At 30.4% G+C, this 23,253-nt stretch overlaps 3 protein-coding genes across 3 annotated transcripts; all 3 read left to right on the top strand.

The window, feature by feature from the left end:
• The first annotated feature begins 4,438 nt into the window (after window positions 1-4,438).
• Window positions 4,439-7,345, top strand: LOC114188551 (replication protein A 70 kDa DNA-binding subunit E-like). Its single transcript, XM_028077124.1, has 12 exons — window positions 4,439-4,529; window positions 4,675-4,707; window positions 5,068-5,556; window positions 5,635-5,710; window positions 5,820-5,947; window positions 6,028-6,127; window positions 6,206-6,332; window positions 6,401-6,558; window positions 6,655-6,775; window positions 6,864-7,034; window positions 7,109-7,177; window positions 7,259-7,345. The coding sequence occupies exons 3-12, from the start codon at window positions 5,163-5,165 to the stop codon at window positions 7,343-7,345; spliced, it is 1,431 nt and encodes a 476-aa protein (XP_027932925.1). The 5' UTR covers window positions 4,439-4,529; window positions 4,675-4,707; window positions 5,068-5,162.
• A 1,566-nt stretch (window positions 7,346-8,911) lies between these two features.
• Window positions 8,912-14,143, top strand: LOC114188550. Its single transcript, XM_028077123.1, is given in 8 exon segments — window positions 8,912-9,317; window positions 9,492-9,966; window positions 10,055-10,312; window positions 10,314-10,957; window positions 11,039-12,259; window positions 12,333-12,551; window positions 12,623-13,483; window positions 13,566-14,143. Coding segments are annotated over 8 exon segments (4,662 nt in total).
• Window positions 14,144-20,685: 6,542 nt separating this feature from the next.
• Window positions 20,686-23,055, top strand: LOC114186664 (probable WRKY transcription factor 46). The gene is made up of 3 exons (XM_028074639.1): window positions 20,686-21,241; window positions 21,329-21,457; window positions 21,957-23,055. The coding sequence occupies exons 1-3, from the start codon at window positions 20,925-20,927 to the stop codon at window positions 22,627-22,629; spliced, it is 1,119 nt and encodes a 372-aa protein (XP_027930440.1). The 5' UTR covers window positions 20,686-20,924; the 3' UTR covers window positions 22,630-23,055.
• The last annotated feature ends 198 nt before the right edge of the window (window positions 23,056-23,253 follow it).

The following is a 23,253-nucleotide window of genomic DNA, read 5'->3' as shown; positions in this document are numbered from 1 at the left end:
GGCCTTGGACCATTAAATTTTAAACCGATTAATATTTTCAGTTCTCAATGAAATATTAATATTAACTTTTTTTTTTAGATACAAACGTAAAATTGTTAAATGGGATAGGAGAGAATGAGGTATTGTTTTCAACGTTTGAATGAAATATTTTCCACGTTGTGGACCGTGGAAATAAGCTTGCACTGCTGCTTTTGAGGCTGAGTAATCAATAATCATTGATTTCTAGTACAAACGCGTTTCGAGCTCATCGTGGAAATTTTCAATGCCCAAACATGCGGCCATTATTCAATCCTATTAATATCAATATCCCCAAAGAAACAACTATTGAGGAAACTTTTCGTTAATATTGTGTGAATTTTATTATTTCATGTATATTTAATTTGAATTTATATTATTTTTTAAATGTTTAACATAATTTTGAATTTTTATTATTAATATCAACATTATTTAAATATCTTTCGATCTTACCCAAATCTGTTCTGCAGAATTTGAATAATCATTGCGTTTCCGTCGAGATATTGTTTACGGTTTTATCCTTTAAGGCGTATCGGAGGATAGATAGAATATTGTTCCGACACGATCAAAGTTTGTTCATCAGGATAGTTAAGGACAGCTACCAAGTTTTTGAGATACAGTCCGTTTTGAAACGTAGAGTTCACGCTCTGTCATAATTTTTTGTCACTAAAAAATACCTCGAAAATAGAAAAAAAGAAAAATATTTAAATTATACTTGATTTCGACTTCTAAATAATATAAAATTTATTTGACGTACTGAAACAATATATTAATTAATAATTAAAATACCAATATTAATAATATTTTTTAATTTACAGTTAATTTTATTCTTTGGCTAATATTAATATTAGCCAATATCAATATTAATTATAATTATACATTATGTTTATAATGCTGTTGGTTAAGGTTTTTGTTATCAACTCTAATTAATTTCACTTGAAAAAATATCACAATTGATGTTTAGACAACAAAAATCTCAAATAGTGTTAGTAGAATTGTTTCTCAGTGAAAGAACATCTTAATAAATGATTGATAATAAATAATATTGATGTCAATAACAAAAAAAATATAATATTAAGAAAAAAATTACAATAAATACCAATTGAAAAATTGAAGTGACATATGCTGAAAAATATTCCAACAATAAAACTTTGTTTCAAATCATAAATAAAAATATTCACAACAACAACAAAATAATTCTATCATTTTAGATAACAAAAAAAGAGAAATTCATGCACATGAATGAATATTTTAATTAAGTTTTTTGTTAGACATTATTATTAAACTTTGACATCTTAGATTCCAAAATCAATCAAGCATTTATTATTATCTAAAAATTTATTAAAATAAATAAATAAAATAAACTAATACAAAATATAGAGGATTACACTAAATCTTTATAAAAGTTATATTCCAAGAAACGTAGAGAAATTATACCTAATATAGAAAAAATATAAATTAATACAAAGAGTAAAATATTAAATTATTTATATTGTTCTCTCTATAAAAAATAAATTAATTAACTTATCACAATTATTTCTTTTAAAAAAACATAAAAAACTTTAAACTATATATACTTAAAAACAATGCAAACACTAATATTATTTCCGTCTAAGACAATTTAAAGGAATCACTTATTCATCTAAAATCTATGATAAACTAAAAAAAAAATCATTATCCAACCAAAATATCCAAAATCCTTCCTTCAAACATATTCCAAAGTGTTAATAATCTCATAAACTTAGCATTAATAGAATTATTGTCCAATATTATATATCAATATTTATGCTTCCATAGTTAACTGATATCTTTTCTTCACCTATTTTTCTTTTTGTTGTTATACCGAATCCTATAAATAGAGTTTTAAGCATTACATGTATAAATTAAAATATATAATAAACATATTTTTTCCATTATTAGAAAAAATAAAAAGAAATTAAAAATATATATAAAATAGTGTTTAAAAAAATAAAATATATAAATATTTTATATGATTGTCAATTTGAACAAACTAATCTGGTTTATGATTCAAATAAGTCAAACTTAAAAAATAGTGACCTAAGAGGAAAAATAATGTGCTAATAGAGTGACTCACACCTAATAAACCTAATAAGTTGTTATATTTATTCTTTTATGTTAAATTCTTTATTTATTTTAATTAATTGTTAATATAAAAATATTAATAAAATTATATTCATTGATGTTTAGATTAGAACTCATTATTTTTATAGTATATTTTATTATTAAATATTGAAATTTAAAATTTTATCATAATTTCTTTTATAAATAAGTTGTAATCTAATATAATTTTTAACTAAACAAATAATAGTCCATTAATTCGTGGCTATATTGGTCTAATAAAGAGTTAAAAATTAAATTATCATTCTATTAATTTTTCATATATTACTTTTTCTCGACTTTCTCAAATTATTTCTTTTAAATGTTTAAGTTATGTGTATTGTGAATATAAATGCTTTTTATACCATCAATCAGAATTTTTTTTGTTAAAAAAAAGTACCGTTTATGAGTAAACATTAATATATATATATATATATATATATATATATATATATATATGTATATATATATATATATATACATATATATATATATGTATATATATATATATATATATGTATATATATATATATATACATATATATATATATATATATATGTATATATATATATATATATATGTATATATATATATATATATATATATATATATGTATATATATATATATATATATATATATATATATATTTAACATTTAAATTTCCTTGACATATATATAGTTGTTACTATAAGAGTTAAAAATTGTGATGATATTAGATATTTTGTTATTCAAGTTAGATGTAACATTCTTTTCAATTTAATTATATCGGTCTAGTTATATATATATATATATATATATATATATATATATATATATATATATATATATATATATATATATATATATATATATATATATTTTAAATATCAAATAAACATTATAATTGATTTATTTTAAAGATAATTATTATAAAAGTAAAAAAATTTGTCATATATCTTTCTTTTTGAGTCTTTTTATGATGCAGCCATTAAGCCTATCGCGAGACATCTGAATTTGTATTGATATAATCAAACAAAGTTATTCAAACAATTTTTTGAAAAAGTTCCAGTGTTGATATAATCAAACAATTTTTTTTTTTTTAAATCACTAGTGTTGGTATACTCAGACAAAAATATTCAAATTATCTAATATTTTTTTTTTTCGAGGAACATTCCTTTTGGAAGGAGAATAATTGTTGACTCTTACAATTCATAATCATCTTTCTCTGATCTCTACACATTTTGTCATTTTCAACAAACTTAATTAACCTTTAGTTATTATAAATTTACAGCATCACATAACTCCATATATGATCAATATTTGAAATAAAATTCAAGTATGCAACATTTAAAAAATTATTTTTTATCTAATTATTTTATTAAGAAAATGAAACAATTTCAGCATATTTAATACTAAAAACAAATTATTCAAATTCAATAATAGGAGATAACAACATTATTTTGGCGTCTTATGACATGTTTAAAGCAACGAAACCAATAATGTTTGTCGCATTTCAACCAAAAATAACATTAATATAAAAAATTATTTTATAATTAACTAACTAAATACATGGACTGTGATAATATTATTTGTCACGTCAACAAATTTGTAATGTTATTTGGTTATGAGATTATATTCGTTTATTAATGAAGTTTTAAAAATGAAATTTTATTTTAAATATAAGAATATTGGACATGAGGACAAAGACAATAAAATTTTTACTTTAGAGACGAGGATAAAATAATAAAACTCTTCATCATATGTTATCATTCCTAATCATTCTCTACTTTAGTTAATATTGAAAGATAAGTTATCTACATATTAATGTTATAATAAATATGTGAAAGTCATTAATTTACTTTTAAAACATAGGACTAAAATTGTAAAAGTGCAAGTAAATGGAGTATACACAAATTCATTACGCAACAAGAAAGTAATATCTACTATATATCTAAGAAATCTTTAGTATAGGTAAATTACTGGATTGGACATCTTATCTAACTGACACGTGTCTGAAATGGAGGGCATTTTCGTCTTTTGGATTAATTTTTTTTTTCAGCTGAAGCATTAATTGTTGATTGATGGTTGCTACAGACGGAAGCTTCTGCATGAAGGCATTGCATTTGGCGGTGGTATTTGAATTTTTCTTCTTGCGTTAGGTTTGTTCAGAAACATATTGTGCTACTTTTTTCTTCTTCTTCAACACTTCATTGGATCTTCTTTCTTCTTCTTCATAGCAACATAAGTTTCATTTTTTTTTTGGTTGTTTATTTTCGTTGGTTGATGTTTGTTTGTTCTTCTTCTTCTTCTTCTTTTGGTTTCTTCTGCTTTCTTCTTCTTCTCCAGTTTATTTATATATGTTTGTGATTATTGTTGTTCAAGGTTTGCAGAACCTGTTTTGTTGTTCATACCGACGTAAGTTATAATTTTTTTTTTGCCTTTTTTTTGTTGGTTGATGGTTGCTTCTTCTTCTTTTTCTTCTTATGCTTTCTTCTGCTTTCTTCTTCTGATGCTTTCTTCTTCTTCTGCTGTTTATTTGATTTTTTTTTTGTTGTTGAAGGTTTGCAGAAGCATTTTAGTTCTTCATACCAACGTAAGCTTCCTTCTTCCTTTTTTTTTTATTTTTTTTTCTTACGTTGGCTTTGTTGTAACACATTTTTGCTTTATTTTTTCTTCTTCTTCGAGTTCGTTGCATGTTCTTTGTTCTTCTTCATCTTTCTTCTTCTTCGTACCAAGAGTTATTTAAGTTCAAAATTTTTTTGTACGTCTTTTTATTTTCGTTGTATTTATTTTTTTATCGTTTTTTTTGTTGTTCTTCGTTTTTTTTTGTTGTTCTTCGAACAACTTTGATTTTATGTTCTTCTTCTTTTTGGTTCATGTGTTTTTGTTATTTTTAAGTTGTATTGTTTTTTTTTTCCTATACAGCAGTTGACCTGTTATTTTTATGTATTAGATGGCAAGGAAATTTGATATGATCAAGGATATTGATGGAAAAAGGGAGACTTTGAAACTTGCTGTCCGAATTGTGGATCTGTGGTTTGTTGAGTCATGGGATTCAAAACGAAATATGGAGATGATTCTGACAGATCAAAAGGTAATGTATGTTTGTATTGTCATTGTATCAGTGTATTTTGTATGTGTATGTATTTGATGGTTATGGATGGTTATGGTGGTCAGGGTGATGTTATCCCTGCTATGATTAAGAAGGAAGACATTGCTAGGGAAGACAAGCTAAAGGAAGGAGAAAGTTATATAATGCATAACTTCAAAATTCTCAACAACAGAGCTCAATATAGAGTTTGCGACCACCCTTATAAGCTATTGTTTATTGGAGCAACATCTGTACGACGACAACCAATTGCCAGTATTCCTGCAAAAGTTTGGAAGTTCAAGAGTATAAAGGATATCATTGATGGAAACTATTCTGCAGATTTGTTGGTTGGTAAGTTTTTCTGCTTGATTTATATTTGTTTTCTATTTTTTTGTTGTCTTTACTTACTATTTTGTTTTTCCATTTTAGATGTCATTGGTGTGGTGGATAATGTGGAGGAGAAACCAAGTTCCAAAAATGTTGTGTTTGACCTAAAGGACTTGAGGTTCAATTGTTTGTTTTGAATTGTAATGGTGTTTTGAATGTCACAGATTAAGTTGATTATTTCATTTTAATGGTGACTTGAATTTGTTTTTTTTTTTTGTATATTGTAGTGGTGCGTCAATCTGTTGTACTCTTTGGGATTCATATTGTTTGCGTTTGGTTAGTTATTGGAGGGAAAGTCGTGACACAACTTATCCAGCTATTATTCTTACTCAGGCAAAGATAAAGGCTGCCTCAGGTTTCATCGTATTTGGAGATGTTTGTTATATTGATTAGTCTACGTTAAATGGAAATTTATTTCAATTATTTTGTATATAGGTCCATGGCCGGTGTCATTGTCTAATTGTTGGAATGGATCGAAGTTGTTTATGGGAGATGATATATCAGAACTGATTGAATTTAGGAAGGAATTTTCAAAGTAATAGTTTTATATAACGACTATGTTGTTCTATAACTCTTTGTATTTCATAAGTACTAACTAATGTTTATTGTGTAGAACTACTGCTCATGAAATTTTCGAGGAGGGAAGCCAATATAGTGGATCTTCCCAGATTAGTCATGTTGATAGGTTTATGTATAAAACTGTTGTTAAGAGTGTTTCACAGATCCTGACTGTGATAGAGGTAGTTTCGATTTTGTATACTTTTACAATCGATTTTTGTTATTATTAACCCTTCTTTTATTGTTGTAGGAGATTTCATGTGTTACTGTTGCACATACACTTAAATTTAATTTAGGAAATGATGGATGGAGTTACTTGGTTTGTAACTTATGCGCAAAAAGAACATATGAAGTTGGTTCTTTTAAGTGTTTGAATTGTGATGGTTATAATGAGTATCCAAAAATGAGGTTAGTAATAGTTGTATTGTGAAATTATGTTATTTGTCATTGAATATATGTTTTCGGATACAAGCATCTTATTTATGATTAAATATATGTTTTCAGGTACAAGCTTGAAATTCAAGTGACTGATGGAAAAAAGGTTGCTAACTTCATGCTTTGGGACCAAGACTGCATCAATTTAATTGGTCTTTCTGCTGGTGACTTGCGAAAGAAAATGATCAAGGTTGTATATTTTTTCTTTTCCATTAGTAATATAATAATGGCATAATAATACTCATTTGATTTCATCTTTGTTTTTTAAAATATATTAGGATGGTGAGGAGGATCCTAAGTGTTTTCCACAGGATCTAGACGTTCTTTTGGGTTGTACTTTGGCTTTCAAGGTCAAGCCACAAGGAAATAACCGACCTGCTTCAGTAATGAGAGTTTCAACTGATCGTGAAATCATAGGACACATTAGTAGTCTTCTTGGACAAACTGAGGTCGTTATTTTAATCTTTGTGTACTGATTATGTGATGTATTTTGAGATTGAACTAAAGAAATCAAATTTTGCAGGTAATGGAAATTGTTGAAGCTAAGGAAAACTGTTCTGATCAATCAGAGCTTCGTAAGGGCAAGTCCATAGTAAGTACTTATTAAATTGGTTGGTTTTGTTAATTCCCATTTTCATGTATTGTATGTTTTAATGTATGTTGAGTTATGCAGGCAATTGAGGTTGGGAAACGTAGGAGTGCCAGTGAATCTGATGTCCATACTCATACTGGGAGTTCTTTAGTAAGTATTTTAATGTAGGTATGATTTGTGGTGTAATCAAGATTTATAATTTTAAATGTTAAATTTTCCAGGCATTGGAACTTGCTGAATGTGGAGATAATGCAGCATGCGACTTATCTGCTGATACTGATAGTTCATTAGTAAGTATATTATTAGATAGATTTAGTGTCTTAATTTTACTGGACAGTTTAAAGATGTAATTTGACTAAATATATGATTCATTGCAGATGTGCCTTTCTAGGACTGCTGATCTTGATCCGGATGTTGTTTTATGTGTGACGCCCAGAAAAAATCTTTCCACTACCAGTGACAATGAAGACATGCAGTATATTCCAGAAAATTTCATGGATTTTGATCTTTTGGAGGACCTCCCATTAGCCCAATTGTCAGCTACGAAGACAATGAAGATTATCAAGAAGGAGAAATGATATTTAATTTATGAAAGCTATGGAAATTATTGTAATTAATGTTGCTTAAGACTGTATGTTAGTTTCCTTAGAAATGTTTTGGCTCCTTCAAAGGATGCATTCGTCTTTCCTGTTTTGATAAATTGTACTGGGGAAACCTTCTTTGGTATTTTAAGGAGTTTTGGTTGTGCTTACGTTGAACAAAGTTTGAACACTTTTTGTATATTAATATTAAACACTAAGGTCGATTATAAAAAAAATTGTAACCGTCCAGAGGTTTATGTATTTATAGTCAGAATTCAACCTTTTATGCATTGTTTTATGTATACTACCATAATGAGAATTAAGGAAGACTACCATCACAACGTGTTATTAATATTTCTTTAAGTATACTACCATGATACGCGTTGATATATATATATCTTCATTTTGTTACATTCGAACCTATACATTCAGTTTAACATTTTCATATATTTTTTATAACATATTATCTGGATTGATTAGACATGCATTTAATAAAGATACGTTGAAGTTTATAGAGCAGTAGGATATCATAATTCATTCAAGCAATCATCAAACCCGCATTTATTAAAGCCAAAAACGTGCAATAGTTAATGTTGATGGTACGATATTGTATTCTATTAAAGCAGTACATTTGATAATTGTTTCCTGCGCTACAAGCAATGTATAAGAGCAATGTGCATGTACAATATTATATATAATATAATGAAATGTAATTGTATAAAGCTGGCAGATTAGACACATTAGGATGAAAAGACTTGCATTTAAGAACCCCAAATCATGCTTCGCATTGACATGACTTTATAGTGGTGCTCATTTTGGCGGTAAAAATTTCACGAGTCATCTATTCAGCATCATGCAACTACGAAAATCTTTACATTACATTATGTTAAGACAACCTTTAATTGTTAAGTAGATGAGAATTGATAAATCAAGTCTGTTCTAAATGGTTAAAGCAGAGCTTACTATTATTATTCATTAATTGGAATTGTTTCATTTATCTGTTCACAAACCAGTATTATGAACTATATCTGTAATGTTTTCAAAATTTTGTGTAGAAGTTTTTCTATGATCTTCAAGTATAACCTTTATATATTATGCAAATGTTGTTATTTCCCAAATATTTATCATTCTGTGTTGTGTTTAATGTAGAATGATGGCCGATGAAAATAGTATCTGCAGTTCAAGAGCAAGAATAAAAAGAAAACTCATAATGCAGGAGAAGAGGATGAAAGCTACATACAAAAATCAGAAGCGCGTTGAAAACAAAATGCCAGATTGTACCCCATTAGCAGATGTAACAACTTATTATGTTAATCAAGATACGTTTCATATGGAATCACAAGTTGGATCTTCTGATATTAGATTCAGGAATGTTCAAAGAAATGTTACAGGCTCACGAAAGAAGCCTCAAAGTTTGCTTCACAAGTTTGAAGGCACTGTGAATAATGTGACTAACATAAATCAAGGGAATATACCAAGTCAATCATTTATATTGGAAGATGTTCATGAAGTAGAATCATATTCAGATGAGTCTGAATCGCTTGGTCAAACAGTAGAAGGTAATTTTATTTTGAAATGAAATTAACAGTTCATCATTATTACTGATATGTTGATCATAATTAATTACGCAGTCATTGATGAAGTAGATGATAGGAACCATCAAAGCATGGAGACTAATGCAAGATAAGTAATCTACGAAGTTTTTTATCAACATAGTTGTTATGATATATGAGAACTTCAACTAATAATTATATTAATTTCCAAATTGTATGCAGATATAGGAGATCTGATATATGTTTGTCAGCATTGCAATGCATATATGTGGTATCAAGAACGCATTGGCAAATCTCATCATATGATTAATCCGAACTTTCAGCTATGTTGCTCAAATGGAAAAGTTGAATTGCCAATGTTGAAAAAACCCCCGGATGAGCTAAGTGAACTTTTATTTCAATCAGATTCAAAACAGAGCAGAACTTATCAGAAGAATATTAGAACATACAACATGATGTTTGCATTTACATCACCTGGAGCAAAAATTGACAATAAATACAACAATGGAGGTGGTCCACCAAATTTGAGAATCCAAGGACAATCATGCCACAGAATTGGTAGTCTTCTTCCACCAATTGGACAACAGCCAAAGTTTGCTCAATTATATATTTATGATACTGAAAACGAGATACACAACAGAATTCAATCTCTAAGGTACAATTCATTCGTCTAAACAATTATTATTATATTATGTAGCATGTTTGTATTGATCTGCTCAATCAATTGCCATATATGAATGTAGGAACAACAATGATATTGATGCTGAAATTGTTAGAACATTAACAAACATGCTAGATAAGTACAATGTCCATGCTAAATCTTTTCGTATGGCAAGGGACAAATATGCGGAGCAGCCATGTCATGATCTTAAATTGAAACTTATTGCTGATAGGCATAACGATGGACGTATATACAACATCCCCACCGTTTCAGAGGTTGCTGCATTAATAGTAGGAGATGTTGACACTGCATCTCCTAGGGATATTATTATGGAAAGCAGAAGGAAAATTACAAAGAATAAACGAGTTGCACACAAGCTACTTGGGATATCAGTATCCGCTGCTGTTTCCCTATGGTGAAGATGGATATAGGCATGATATTAGTCATCGTGATTCTTTGGCACTCAAACGTAACCGCTTAACAATTAGGGAATGGTTTTGTTTCAGAATTCAAACCCGACAATGTGAGCCAATGACCATTCTTAGATCGAGAAGATTATTCCAACAATTTGTTGTAGATGGATATACAATGATTGAGTCTGAAAGACTATCATTCATCAGAAACAATCAGTCCAAGCTGAGGGTTGACAAATATAGTAACCTCTGCCAACCAACCAATGAGAGCTACACAGAAGCTTCACAAAAAGGAAAACGTTTTGTGCTTCCATCTAGCTTTGTCGGTGGTAGGAGATTTATGGATCAATTATATTTTGATGGGATGGCAATATGTGGTCATGTAGGATTCCCAGATCTTTTTGTAACTTTTACTTGCAATCCAAAATGGCCAGAGATTTGCAGAATATTGAACCCTTTAAAATTAAGTCCTTCAGATAGGCCAGATATCATTGCAAGAGTTTTCAGAATCAAATTTGACCAACTATTGTCAGATTTAACAAAGAAGAACATATTGGGAAGGGTCATAGCATGTCTGTATACTTCATATACTTACTATTTATTTGTTTCATTTAATTGATTATTGTAATCATGTAACTGATGTATGATTGCAGACATGTATAGTATTGAATTCCAGAAACGTGGTTTGCCACATGCTCATTTGTTGTTATTTTTGCATCCATCAAGCAAGTACCCGACAGCCATGGATATTGACAAAGTAATCTCAGCTGAAATACCATGTGCCAAAGAAGATACAAAATTGTATAACTGCGTAAAAGAACATATGATTCACGGCCCATGTGGAATGTCTAAGATATCATCTCCATGCATGAAAAATGGATCATGTTCTCGATTTTATCCAAAGAAATTTGAAGATACTACAACAATTTCAGAAGATGGTTTTCCTCATTATCGCAGAAGAAACAATGGTGTTAGCATTGTGAAGAATGATATTGCACTAGACAATCGATTTGTGGTTCCTTACAATCCTACAATATTAGTCAAATATCAGGCTCATGTCAATGTAGAATGGTGCAACCGTTCTAATTCAATCAAGTACTTATTTAAGTACATCAATAAGGGTTATGATAGAATTACTGCTGCCATTGTTTCTAATGAGAACCAAGGTTTTTCAACTGATATTCCAAGGGATGAAATCAAACAATATATTGATTGTAGATATATTTCTCCATGCGAAGCATGTTGGAGAATATTTTCATTTCCAATTCATGGAAGAAATCCAGCTGTTGAACGATTGTTTTTTCATCTACCAGGCGACCAATCTGTGTACTTCAAGGATGATGATGACATTGATGATATCATGGCAAAACCGACAGTTAGGGAGTCCATGTTCACCAGTTGGATGGAGTGCAACAAGAAATATTCAGATGCAAGGGAACTAACATATCCACAATTTGTTACTAAGTATGTGTATAATAAGAATCAAAGGTGTTGGAAACCAAGGAAAAAAGGAAATACCATTGGAAGACTTATTTGGGTTCCCCCTGCAACTGGTGAACTTTTCTACCTAAGAAGGATGCTAACAATTGTTAAAGGTCCAATATCCTACATAGATTTGCGAACTGTTGAAAGCATAACTTATCCTACATTTAGAGAAGCATGTGAAGCTTCTGGATTTTTGGCAGATGATAGAGAATACATCGAAGCTATCAAGGAAGCCAATGAATGGGGATCTGGAAACTTCTTGAGGAGATTATTCGTAACTATGCTCATGTCAAATAGTATCAACAAACCTGACGAAGTTTGGAAGAAAACATGGGAAATGCTTTCTGATGGAATTCTATATAATGAAAGAATTATTGCACGAAATCCAGGTGAAATAGTTTTTAACAATATTAATGTCAATTTTGGATATGAAACTATGTTAACTCATGTTATTTGTTGCAGCCCTCAACCTGAATTTTGAACTACTGAAAAATTTAACTTTGATTGAAATTGAGAAGCTTTTACAGAACAATAGGAGATCATTAAAGGAATTTCCCTCCATGCCTTATCCTAATGATTTTGCAGTAAATTACTGTGGCAACCGATTAGTGTATGCTGAACTTGATTATAACAAAGATGATGAACTACGTATCTTTGAAACAAATTTTAGCAGTATGACAGGTAAGTTTTTATTCCTAATATTTTTGCAACACAAGTCATTGCTATTTATCTAAATTATTATTGATATGCAGATGAACAAAGACATATTTTCCAAAAGATTATAAATGCTGTGCATGATGAAAAAGGGGGCATGTTCTTTTTATATGGATATGGAGGAACTGGAAAAACATTTATGTGGAATACATTATCTTCTGCTCTTCGTTCTGAAGGAAAAATAGTTCTAACAATTGCATCAAGTGGTATAGCGTCTTTGTTATTGCCTGGAGGTAGAACAGCTCATTCAAAATTTAAAATTCCAGTTCCAACACTTGAACACTCTGTCTGCAACATTACAAAAGGTAGTGAACTATCAGATTTGATGAAATTGGCAAACCTCATAATTTGGGATGAAGCACCAATGGCACACAAGTTTTGTTTTGAGGCACTAGATCGAACTTTAAAAGATATCATGAAAGAACACAACAAATCAGATTTCGTTTTTGGTGGCAAAGTAATAGTATTTGGAGGGGATTTTAGACAAATTCTTCCTGTTATCCCTCGAGGAAGCAGGTCTGATATTGTTCATGCAACAATCAACTCATCTTATCTTTGGGAGCATTGCCAGATTCTAAACTTGACCAAAAACATGCGACTGTTACAGCAGGGATTGCACAGCTCTACTGTTGCTGAAATTGAAGAGTTTTCTTCGTGGATAATAAAAATTGGTGATGGTTCACTGAATGAACCTAATGATGGCTTAGTAGATATAGAAATCCCTCCAGAATTTCTAATCAAAAACTTCAAAGACCCTATCCAAGCTATAATCAATAGCACTTATCCACAACTACACCAAAAATTCAATGATGAGATGTTTTTGATATCACGAGCTATTCTAGCCAGTCGAATTGAGACAGTGGATGAAATCAATAAATCTGTTCTGGATTCTATTCCAGGTGATGCTTAACTCATACTTATCATTTTTTCATACATGTGTCATATTATATAAGTCTAACAACTGTTATTGATCAAATTTAGGTGAAGTTAAAGAGTACCTCAGCGCAGACTCTATTGATACATCAGATACCGTGGACGTTGATGTATATGACGGTATTACACCAGAATTTTTAAATTCATTGAGAACATCGGGATTACCAAATCATAGTATAAAACTCAAAGTTGGCACACCAATAATGCTTTTGAGAAATTTAGATCAATCTGAAGGTCTCTGTAATGGAAGTAGATTAGTAGTTACCAGACTAGCAAAGCATGTAATTAGTGCAAAAATTATAACTGGGAAAAACAAAGGAACAGAAGTTTACATCCCGCGTATGTCTATGTCTCCATCTCAGTCACCATGGCCATTCAAGATGATTAGAAGACAATTCCCAATCATGCTATCTTATGCTATGACCATAAACAAATCTCAAGGTCAGTCTTTAGATTGTGTTGGATTGTATCTGCCTACACCAGTTTTCAGTCATGGTCAGTTATATGTTGCAGCTTCCAGAGTTAAAAGCAAGTCTGGATTAAAGATTTTAATCCATGACACCGACAATAAGCCTTTGACTGCTACCACAAATGTAGTTTTTAAAGAAGTTTTCAACAATGTGTAATGAACGATTACATACCTGATCTTTTTTTGGCTAGCCATGCATATGTGGAGTAGTTACAGAGTAAGAATGCTTAACTGATATTCTTAAATATGATGTGTTGGCGTAATGTATAAGTTTTTTGCCATAATGACTTGCAGTAATAAATGAATATGTGGTACTTTGATGTTATCCCTTGCATTTATCATGTCTGAACTGACAATTACATTATGGTAAATTCGTATTGGCCATAGTGCATTAAATATGCAAACTGCCATTGACCAACAAGAAAACAAGAATTAATTATATGCGCAGATAATACTGTTAAATAACTGCTAGGTTCATATAGCAATTCCTTATAATATTGTCTTGCACCCATATAATTAGCCCAATTCATATTGAATCTCTTACTTGACACACCACCTTAAATATGTAGTTAACCTCCCACAATTGTCAATTTAATCATGTTTTGAACCCCAACAAGACCTTGCAACGTTATACGAGCAGCCCAAGTAATACTGAATATTTAACTAAACACACTACCTTAATTATCAAACACACCTCCCAGATGTCTGACATTATTAATCAAATATGCTGATGCAAATGAAGATCCGTTTTCTTTTATTAACAACTATCCATACTATATCAAATACATCAAATTATGGACATTAAATTTATTTATAAAATTGACTTTTTTAACATAAATAAGTAATATTATATAGAAACAAATATAGACATTATTTTGTTTTTTTATTAACGTAATATTAGAGTAAGAGTTATATTGTTATTTATGTTATTTATGAGTAGCAGTTATAAAAGTAAATAATGTTATTTATAAAATGATATTACCAATAAGAATACTAAGGTTTAAATATACTTTTATTAATTAACAAATAATTTCATATTTGGTAATAACACTTTACATTTACTCAAAGTTTTCGCTAATTTCAATTTATATTAATTTAAATTTTAAACTTAATCAAAATATGAAGATAACGAAAGCTGAAACTTGGTATAATAATGGTAAGAGACGTGTACATATTTATCATTAAGTAGATATAGTCAGTATAATAGTCAATATAAATAAGCAGTTTTATATCAACATTCCAAAATACATTAATGTTGATATACTAAATATGTAACATAAACTTAAACTATATATTCCAAAATTCATAAAAACGAAACTTAAACTAAGTGTTTGTAGGATGTACGTAATACTTTGACAGACAAAATATTCAAAGCATTACAGTAACCTAATTCTTCAATATGTGGATTACGCCCTTTTCTTCATCCTCCACAACAAATTTTATCCGATCACCAGCAGCCAATCCGTTTTCTTTGCAAAACTTCTTCCAACCACAGGTCAAGTAACACTCATACGAACTTCTGCCCGTCCAACGTATCTTACAGTCCCAGAATTGAGCTTGGTCATTCGTCAATCTGTAGCTCTTGCGACCCTTGATCAAGCATTCTTTTGCAAATTTGGAATCCAGATACTACATTCGAAAAAACATGTTAATGCATCATAGATAGGAATTCATGTATGAAAGCAGGATTATATATATATGTCTTACCAAAGAAGATGCTTTAACATCATAATTGCTTAATTCTTTCTCAAAATTAGGAGCAGCAACTGGAACTTGGGTGTTTGTAGCACTGACCGAATTTCTGTTATAATCCATTTCTACTCCTTCAGCCGAGAATATCCTATGAAGAAATACATTGTTTCCTACATAGTTTAAATGTAAGTAACACGGACCAGTCAACCCATAATATGGAATGTACCTACTAAAACCAAACAGGACCATCCTCAAATTCTCATCTGTATCGACATATATTTCAAACATCTTTGACAGGGGATCATACAACTTGATCGCGTAATGAAACGCAAGTTTATCCCGACAGAATATTTGAAAGTAATCTGGGACAGTAATCAACATCTAAGACAACAATCAAGACATGAACTATATTAGAATCAATGCCATACAAATGCAACTGTAAATGTAATAACAATGGATTAATATAGCATACCGTCGCTGGGATAAACTGCACCCTAAACGCTTGGAAAAACCTTATTGAAGACAAAGGGTTACATCCAAGAGAAGTCCTTGCTGTACCAGGGTAGTCAAACTCATTCCAGTCCAGATCAAAAAGCCTTATACGAAAAAATCGGTCTCCACAATAAACAGTACACACATAATAAACATCGTTGACGTTATAAAAAGACCGAATGCTCTGGACACCACGAAACTGTCTCTGACCCAAAAGACCCTCCTCAAACTCTATATTTATGGTATTTCCTTTCGGATCGCTAAAGAAGTTGGTCCCCAGCAGTAGCATTTTACCCCATTGCTCATAAAAACCAACTTCGAAGTCCAGACATTCCTAACATACACGAAAGCAGTAGCATTCATAAAAATGAGAACTTTCAACACAAATTTCTACAAATACTTCAACCACAACACCATCGTACAAAAAAAGATTAACTTTACGCCAGAACCTAGGTTTTCATATCCAAAAAACGAAACTTTAAATAAACGAACAAAATAATGCACCAACCTCTGCGGGCTCCATGACAGTCACTGAGTTTTGGTAAAAGTTTGTGAAGCTGATGGCCTTTGATGAAGACATTTTAACGTTTGGATGCTGCTGCAACTGCGACAGGGATAATGGATTCTTTCTTCTTTTCTGACCAAACACAGGGATGATGGCTTCTTTCTTCTTTCTGACCAAACACACGCACACTGATCCAACTTACCATTTAAAGCCACTAAATGTTACGACTGAACGAAATAAAACCCCCTGACCAGACCAATCAACGTGCAAAAAAAATATCCCCACGACAAGACATGTAATAAGTTGGTTTTGCCGCCATCTTTTCGTATTCTGAGAGATATATTAAATTAGTAGTAAAAACGTTTACCATACCACTTTAATAATCTACTGCTAGGTTTAAACAAGAAACGAAAACACAAAAAAATAAAACAATTCACCAACATTGATCTTAAATTCAAATCAATTGTCAAATAAATAATTGAATAAGAGAATAATATTACAAATATAACAACACTAATATATAACTGTAATTAATTGTAGAAAATTATTTCAAAATTATATTTATTTAAAGAATATAATTATTACATATTTTTTATAACCATGTAAATATAAATATAAATTTCTTTTTAAAAAATAACTTTTAAATCTAACAAGAAAATCCAAAACAAATAAATTAACACCTGTTTTTTACTCTTTAATGTTCACCAAAACTCTAAACTTATTAGCCCAAACAACATACTGTAATTAAATTTCTAAAAAAATTAAACTGAGATTTCGTAATCCAAACAAAATAACAATCTATATCATGACAAATAATTTATTCCAAATTACTCAAAAACATATAACATAGAACACATAATATATATCAATAATTAATTATACGTAAATGTATAATTATATAATCGTTAGATGAATTTGTTGTTTGAATATTTTAAAATTCAGAAATAAACATCTATAACTTTTAAATGAAATTATTGATTTATTAATAATAATATTAAATCCGTTTTCTAAACAAAAATTTTTAAAAACAAAAACACGACCCGTGCGTACGCACGGGTCTCATGCTAGTTTGGTTATTAAAATATATAGAAAGTTGTTTATTTTTAATATAAATAAATTAGAGAAATTCATATCATGTGTATTTTATTAAACAAGCTTAAATACATCATTGGTTCTTATTTTTTTAAAATGTTTTAAAATGTTATAATTTTTGTAAATTGTGGTTAATTTAGTCATTTTTTGTGATGACATTAACACTGCTAACGGAAGGTAAACAATGATGGTCACATGTCACTTTGTAATTTTTTAAATTTTTTAATTTTTTAAATTTTTTTAAATTTTGAAAAAGTTGTCCACATGTTAAATCAGCATTAAGTGCCATGCGTCAAGCCATTAGTGCCACATTAAGTTCCGATATACCTAATAAGTTTCATATCGTTGAAAAGTCGAGATCAAAAGTAGTTTAAATATTTCTTTCTCCTTCCACCCTTCAATACGTATTTGAAGGTTAAAATCATAAATGTTATACATTATCTTTATTAAAATTCACATTTATATTAAATATTTCTTTCATTATTTTTAAAGAAAACCTAACTATACTTTTGGAAGAAAATTATTAGATTTATATTTAATTTTTGCTACATGTAGATATTAGGATTACCGTTAATTTAAAATGAGAAGAAATTGTTTTCATTATTTTTAAAAGTTAGAAGGAAAGTTCTTCATTATTTTTAAAATGACAAGGAAAATTTATAATTATTTTTAAAATTAAAAGGAAATTTATTTTTTTTAAACTAGAAGGAAAATTCTCTACTATATTTAAAATTAGTAGAAAAATTCTTCGTTATTCTTAAAATTAGAAGGAAAATTCTTCACTAGTTGTAAATTATGGTTGGTTGAGAAATAAGGTTAAATTATGTCATTGGTTTTCCTTTTCGTAGCAAAATATTAATTTGGTTCCTCTATTCTTTTTATCTCAATTTGGTCCATATTTTATACAATTTGATGCAATCAAGTTTTTTCCGGTAGTGGTGCATAACAACATCAAAGGGGTGTCACGTGTCACTTCCTGAATTTTTTGATTTTTTTTTTATATTTTTTAAAAATTCTTAAAAAAATTATCACGTGTCAAGCTGATATCGTGCCACGTGACAATAACAGTGTGATGTGGCACTGACAGTGCCATGTGTCATAATTATGCCAGTTGTTACTTCCTCATTCTTATTCTGGTCCTTGTATTTTTATTTTTATCTCAATTTAGTCATAATTTTTGTAAAAAATAAGCAATTTTGTCCCTCTCCAAATTGAAATCAAATTTAATTTTATATAATTGTACACAAATATTTCTACCAAAATTGATATTTTTGGTAAATATTTTTAATAAGATTAATTTTATTTAAATTTATATTTTACATTGAACTTGATTTAAAATTGAGAATGAGAAAATGACACAAGGCATAATAAGGACACGTGACATTGTCACTATCACATCACACTGTGACTGTCACGTGGTACGATGTCAGCTTGACATGTGGCAACCTTTTAATTTATTTAACAAATTTTTGAAAAAATTTAAAAACATAAAAAAATTCAGGGACTGACACGTGGTACCCCTTTAACGTTGTTACTGCATCACTAACGGAAAGGGTTTGATTGCATCAAATTTTTCAAAATAGGAATCAAATTAAGATAAAAAATAATAGATAAATTAAATTGATATTTTGTTACGAAGAATGGGGACTAAAGACATAATTTAACCTAAAAATAATGAAAGAAATATTTAATGTAAATTTTAATTTTAATAAAAATTTCGGTATAACATTTATATATAATATTTAAATTTGGTCAGTTTAGAGAGTAACAAAGTTAGGACCAAATTAAACAAAATTAACGAAATTAAAACTAAATTAAAAAAATTAACAAAAACTGAAACTGAATTAAATAAAAAACACATGAGGATGATACTAAAAAAAATTAAAAAAAAAAAACACAAAATAACATATAACAGTGACGAATTATATTCTATTAACAATCTAAAAGTCGTCACAAAAATTAACTAAATTAACCGTAATTTAAATCAATATATCAAATTGATCAAAATAAACAAAATTTAAAACAATTGTATTTTAGTCTATTAAATAAGGTAAATTATTTATTAACAAACTTTTTGTTATAAACTTAACAAAGTTTCTATAAATATAATTAAATAGATTTATTTTTTATTTTTTAATCAAAATGAAATAATAAAATAATATATTTTTTAAGTAAATAAGTAGTCTGTCAAACATTTTGTTAAATTTTGTTTGTAAAAATATCATTACCCATTAAATAAGCATAAACAATCTCATCATAAATTGAAGAGATGAAGACAGCAGAATTTTCCTTGAATGGGGGAAGATAACAAAACAGATAACCCTAGATGACAGACAGACACCTACCCAAGGAAGGGGCAATTAATAGGAAGGGATGAGACTCACGTTAGAGCATTAACATTATCAGCAATGTGATGCACATTACATCACCATAACAACATCCATCCCTTTCTGTCGCTCCCTTCCTTTCACCTCACTAGCTGCAACCAAACCATTCAACTACTTTTTACTCATATTCTTAACATTGTTTTGGAAGTGTTTGCATTTCTCGGATTTTCCATGTTTTTTAACCCCTGATAGAAAAAAGTGTGAGAACTTTACGAGGAGTAAAGTAACGTGTGTGTTCAAAATAAGAAAGAAGATAAAAGAGAAAAGTGCTTGGAAATGACGAGGTGCAATAGATGAATCTTCGGACTTGTTTCCATAGGAGCGAAAGAACGCGTGAAGCTCTCTTGACCCACACAAGGGGTTTGAAAGGGTCAGCACGTCAAATAAAAAAGATCACTCTCAGAGACTCAACAAATCTATGCACACACTACACTCTCCACTATCATGGACCCACATTTGTGGAAAACTCGTTCGGTTTGGCCAGTCAAATGTATCTCCTTCCGTTCAAATTTTCACTCTTATATATCCCTCTTCTTCTCACCTTCCAAACCAAGTCTTGTGTCTATTTCACACTCTCCTTCACTCATACTTTGGTCCCTTAAGCATCCCCTTCATTTGCCACAACATCACTACTACTTCACTTTGCCTTGGATAATCTCCTTAAAATGATCAAATCCCTGAACTGAGGAATTCAAGGCCTTAGAGCAACCAAGTAGGAGAGTAATTCAATTCCCTATCTGTTATCGTTGTTGTTAGTTCATTTACACGAAATGGAAGCGAGCCCGAAAAGAAAACATTCTAGCCTGATTCATGAACTTATCCAAGGTAAGGAGCTAGCAAAGCAGCTCGGTAACCATCTGGTTTCTTCTTCTCCATCGTCCCATGAAACCAATGAACTGTTGGTTGATAAAATTCTCTCGTCCTATGAGAAAGTACTCACCATGCTGAACTGGGGGGCTACTGTGGGAGAGGCCAAAACCACCAGTGCCACCTTGATGGATTCCCATTCTTCTTTTACAAATGGTGGGAGTCCCAAAAGTGAGGTCGTGGACCGTGAATTAGAGCACAAAGCTGTCCTCAAGAAAAGGTAATGTCACGAGTTACCAAGTTCTTGTTTCTGTCAATTGTGTCGATTGTTGAGACTGGTGTTCTGATTTCAATTTGTGGCGTGCAGAAAGACCATGCCTAGATGGACGGAGCAAGTGAAGATTTGCTCGAGAACAGGACTTGAGGGGTCATTGGATGATGGATATAGCTGGAGGAAATACGGGCAGAAGGATATTCTTGGAGCCAAGTTTCCAAGGTCAGTTACAAGCTCTCTTCTCCTTTAACTTTCTTGTTATAAATTAAACAAGTTTGATTACTGAAATTTTTCCTGGTTACTGAAAAATCAGTGGTTAATTAGCTGATCAGGGAAATAAAATATGCATGTAAATTGCAATCTGTAAACTAATTCAAATGAGCCTAAATTCGTGCTTTGTGTTAAAGGTGGAGTTTTAATGGGGTTAATTTTATGAGTTGAGCGAAGGATATACGTCCTTGCAGTGAGAAACGTGGCACTCTTATCAAATGGAACAACTTGTTGTAGAGTGCCATGCTGGTTCTGGGTTTGGCTGGTCATGTACCCCATTCATTATTAAATGCTATAACATGCAAATTGCAATCGAATTTATAATGATCGACAAGAACAGGACATTAAGGCCCTTTTCTCATTATTTTTGGACAGACTGTACTATAAACTTCACAGACTGTACTATTTTATAGTTTTGCCAAAAACTTACAACTTGTGACTTGCATTACAGAGGATATTACAGATGCACACATAGAAATGTTCAAGGTTGTCTGGCAACTAAACAAGTTCAAAGGTCGGATGAAGATCCGACAACGATTGAGGTGACCTATAGAGGAAGACATACGTGCACGCAAGCTAAGTATTTGAACAAGGTATTCCCATCAAACATAAAGATGGGTTTGGGGGAAAATCAATTCCACAATGATCAAACTAATCAACCACTTGAAGAGAAAATACAGCAAACCCCAGTGGGGATTTTCGCCTTTGAAACAGAGCATAGAGTTAAAAGAGAGGAATTGGAAATCAAGGAGGATATCTTTCCATGGTTTTCATTTCATTCTCAATCAAATGGATCAGAAAACGGGGACAACATGTTACCCGAGTCGAATTTTGAAAACCATTTCACGGAAAGCTTTTCTCCTGCATTCATATCACCAGAGACTTCAGAATCAAACCCTTTCTGTTTGTCAACGTGCTACTTGGACAACACTGAACTGTTATGCCAACAGATACAAACCTCAGATTCTGATATCACTGAGACATTTTCAGCCCCAACTTCAGTAACCAACTCCCCAATCCTGGATTTGGACATTTTGCTTCATAAAGGGGATTTTGACACGGATTTCCCTTTCAACAACCCTGATTTTTTCTCTTCATTTGAGCTTCCCTGCACTTCCACTTAGATAGTTAAATAGTAGGTACGAACTAAGAACAGCGTAGCCAATGCCATAGTCTGTTCTGGATTAACTGGTGAGTCTTAGATCCTGGCTATGGAAGGGAATCATGAGTCATGTTGATAAACGAAGACAATGAAACCTCCTTGTCATGCAAGTTTAGTAGAGTTTTCCTGTATGTGATGTACGTTTTTACCTAGGGTGTAGTGCGTAAATAATATGTAGTTGTTGTGTACTGGTGCATTTTGTTACTTGTAATTGGTTCCAGTGTTTCTTGGGGCTCTTCAGGCATTGAGTTTCTGAAATGAATGAGTTCTCATTTTAGCTGTTGTCTATAATTGTGGTCAATATTCAATTTCATATCACCAAACAAAAGAAAAAGATTGCCATCAATTTGGCCCAAGGATTCCGATTCCTGGCTGTAAGGGAATTCAATCAATCATTACTGTTTGCTGAAGATTGGAGGGCTTATGTTTTTGTTTGTAAATTTGACGTAAAATATACATTTAAAATTCAAACAATCTGATCTTCATATGATAGTTTGAATTCCTGACTAACTTCACAACTTTCTTGTTGGGAAGAACCTCTTAGTTATTTCTTTCAGAAAATTGCAGAGAACCAGTTTTAAAAGCT

This window comes from Vigna unguiculata, chromosome 6 (assembly GCF_004118075.2).
Source record: "Vigna unguiculata cultivar IT97K-499-35 chromosome 6, ASM411807v1, whole genome shotgun sequence".
Lineage (NCBI taxonomy): Eukaryota > Viridiplantae > Streptophyta > Magnoliopsida > Fabales > Fabaceae > Vigna > Vigna unguiculata.
The sequence above is the reverse complement of the archived record's forward strand: the minus strand, read 5'-3'. Positions and strand labels throughout refer to the sequence as shown.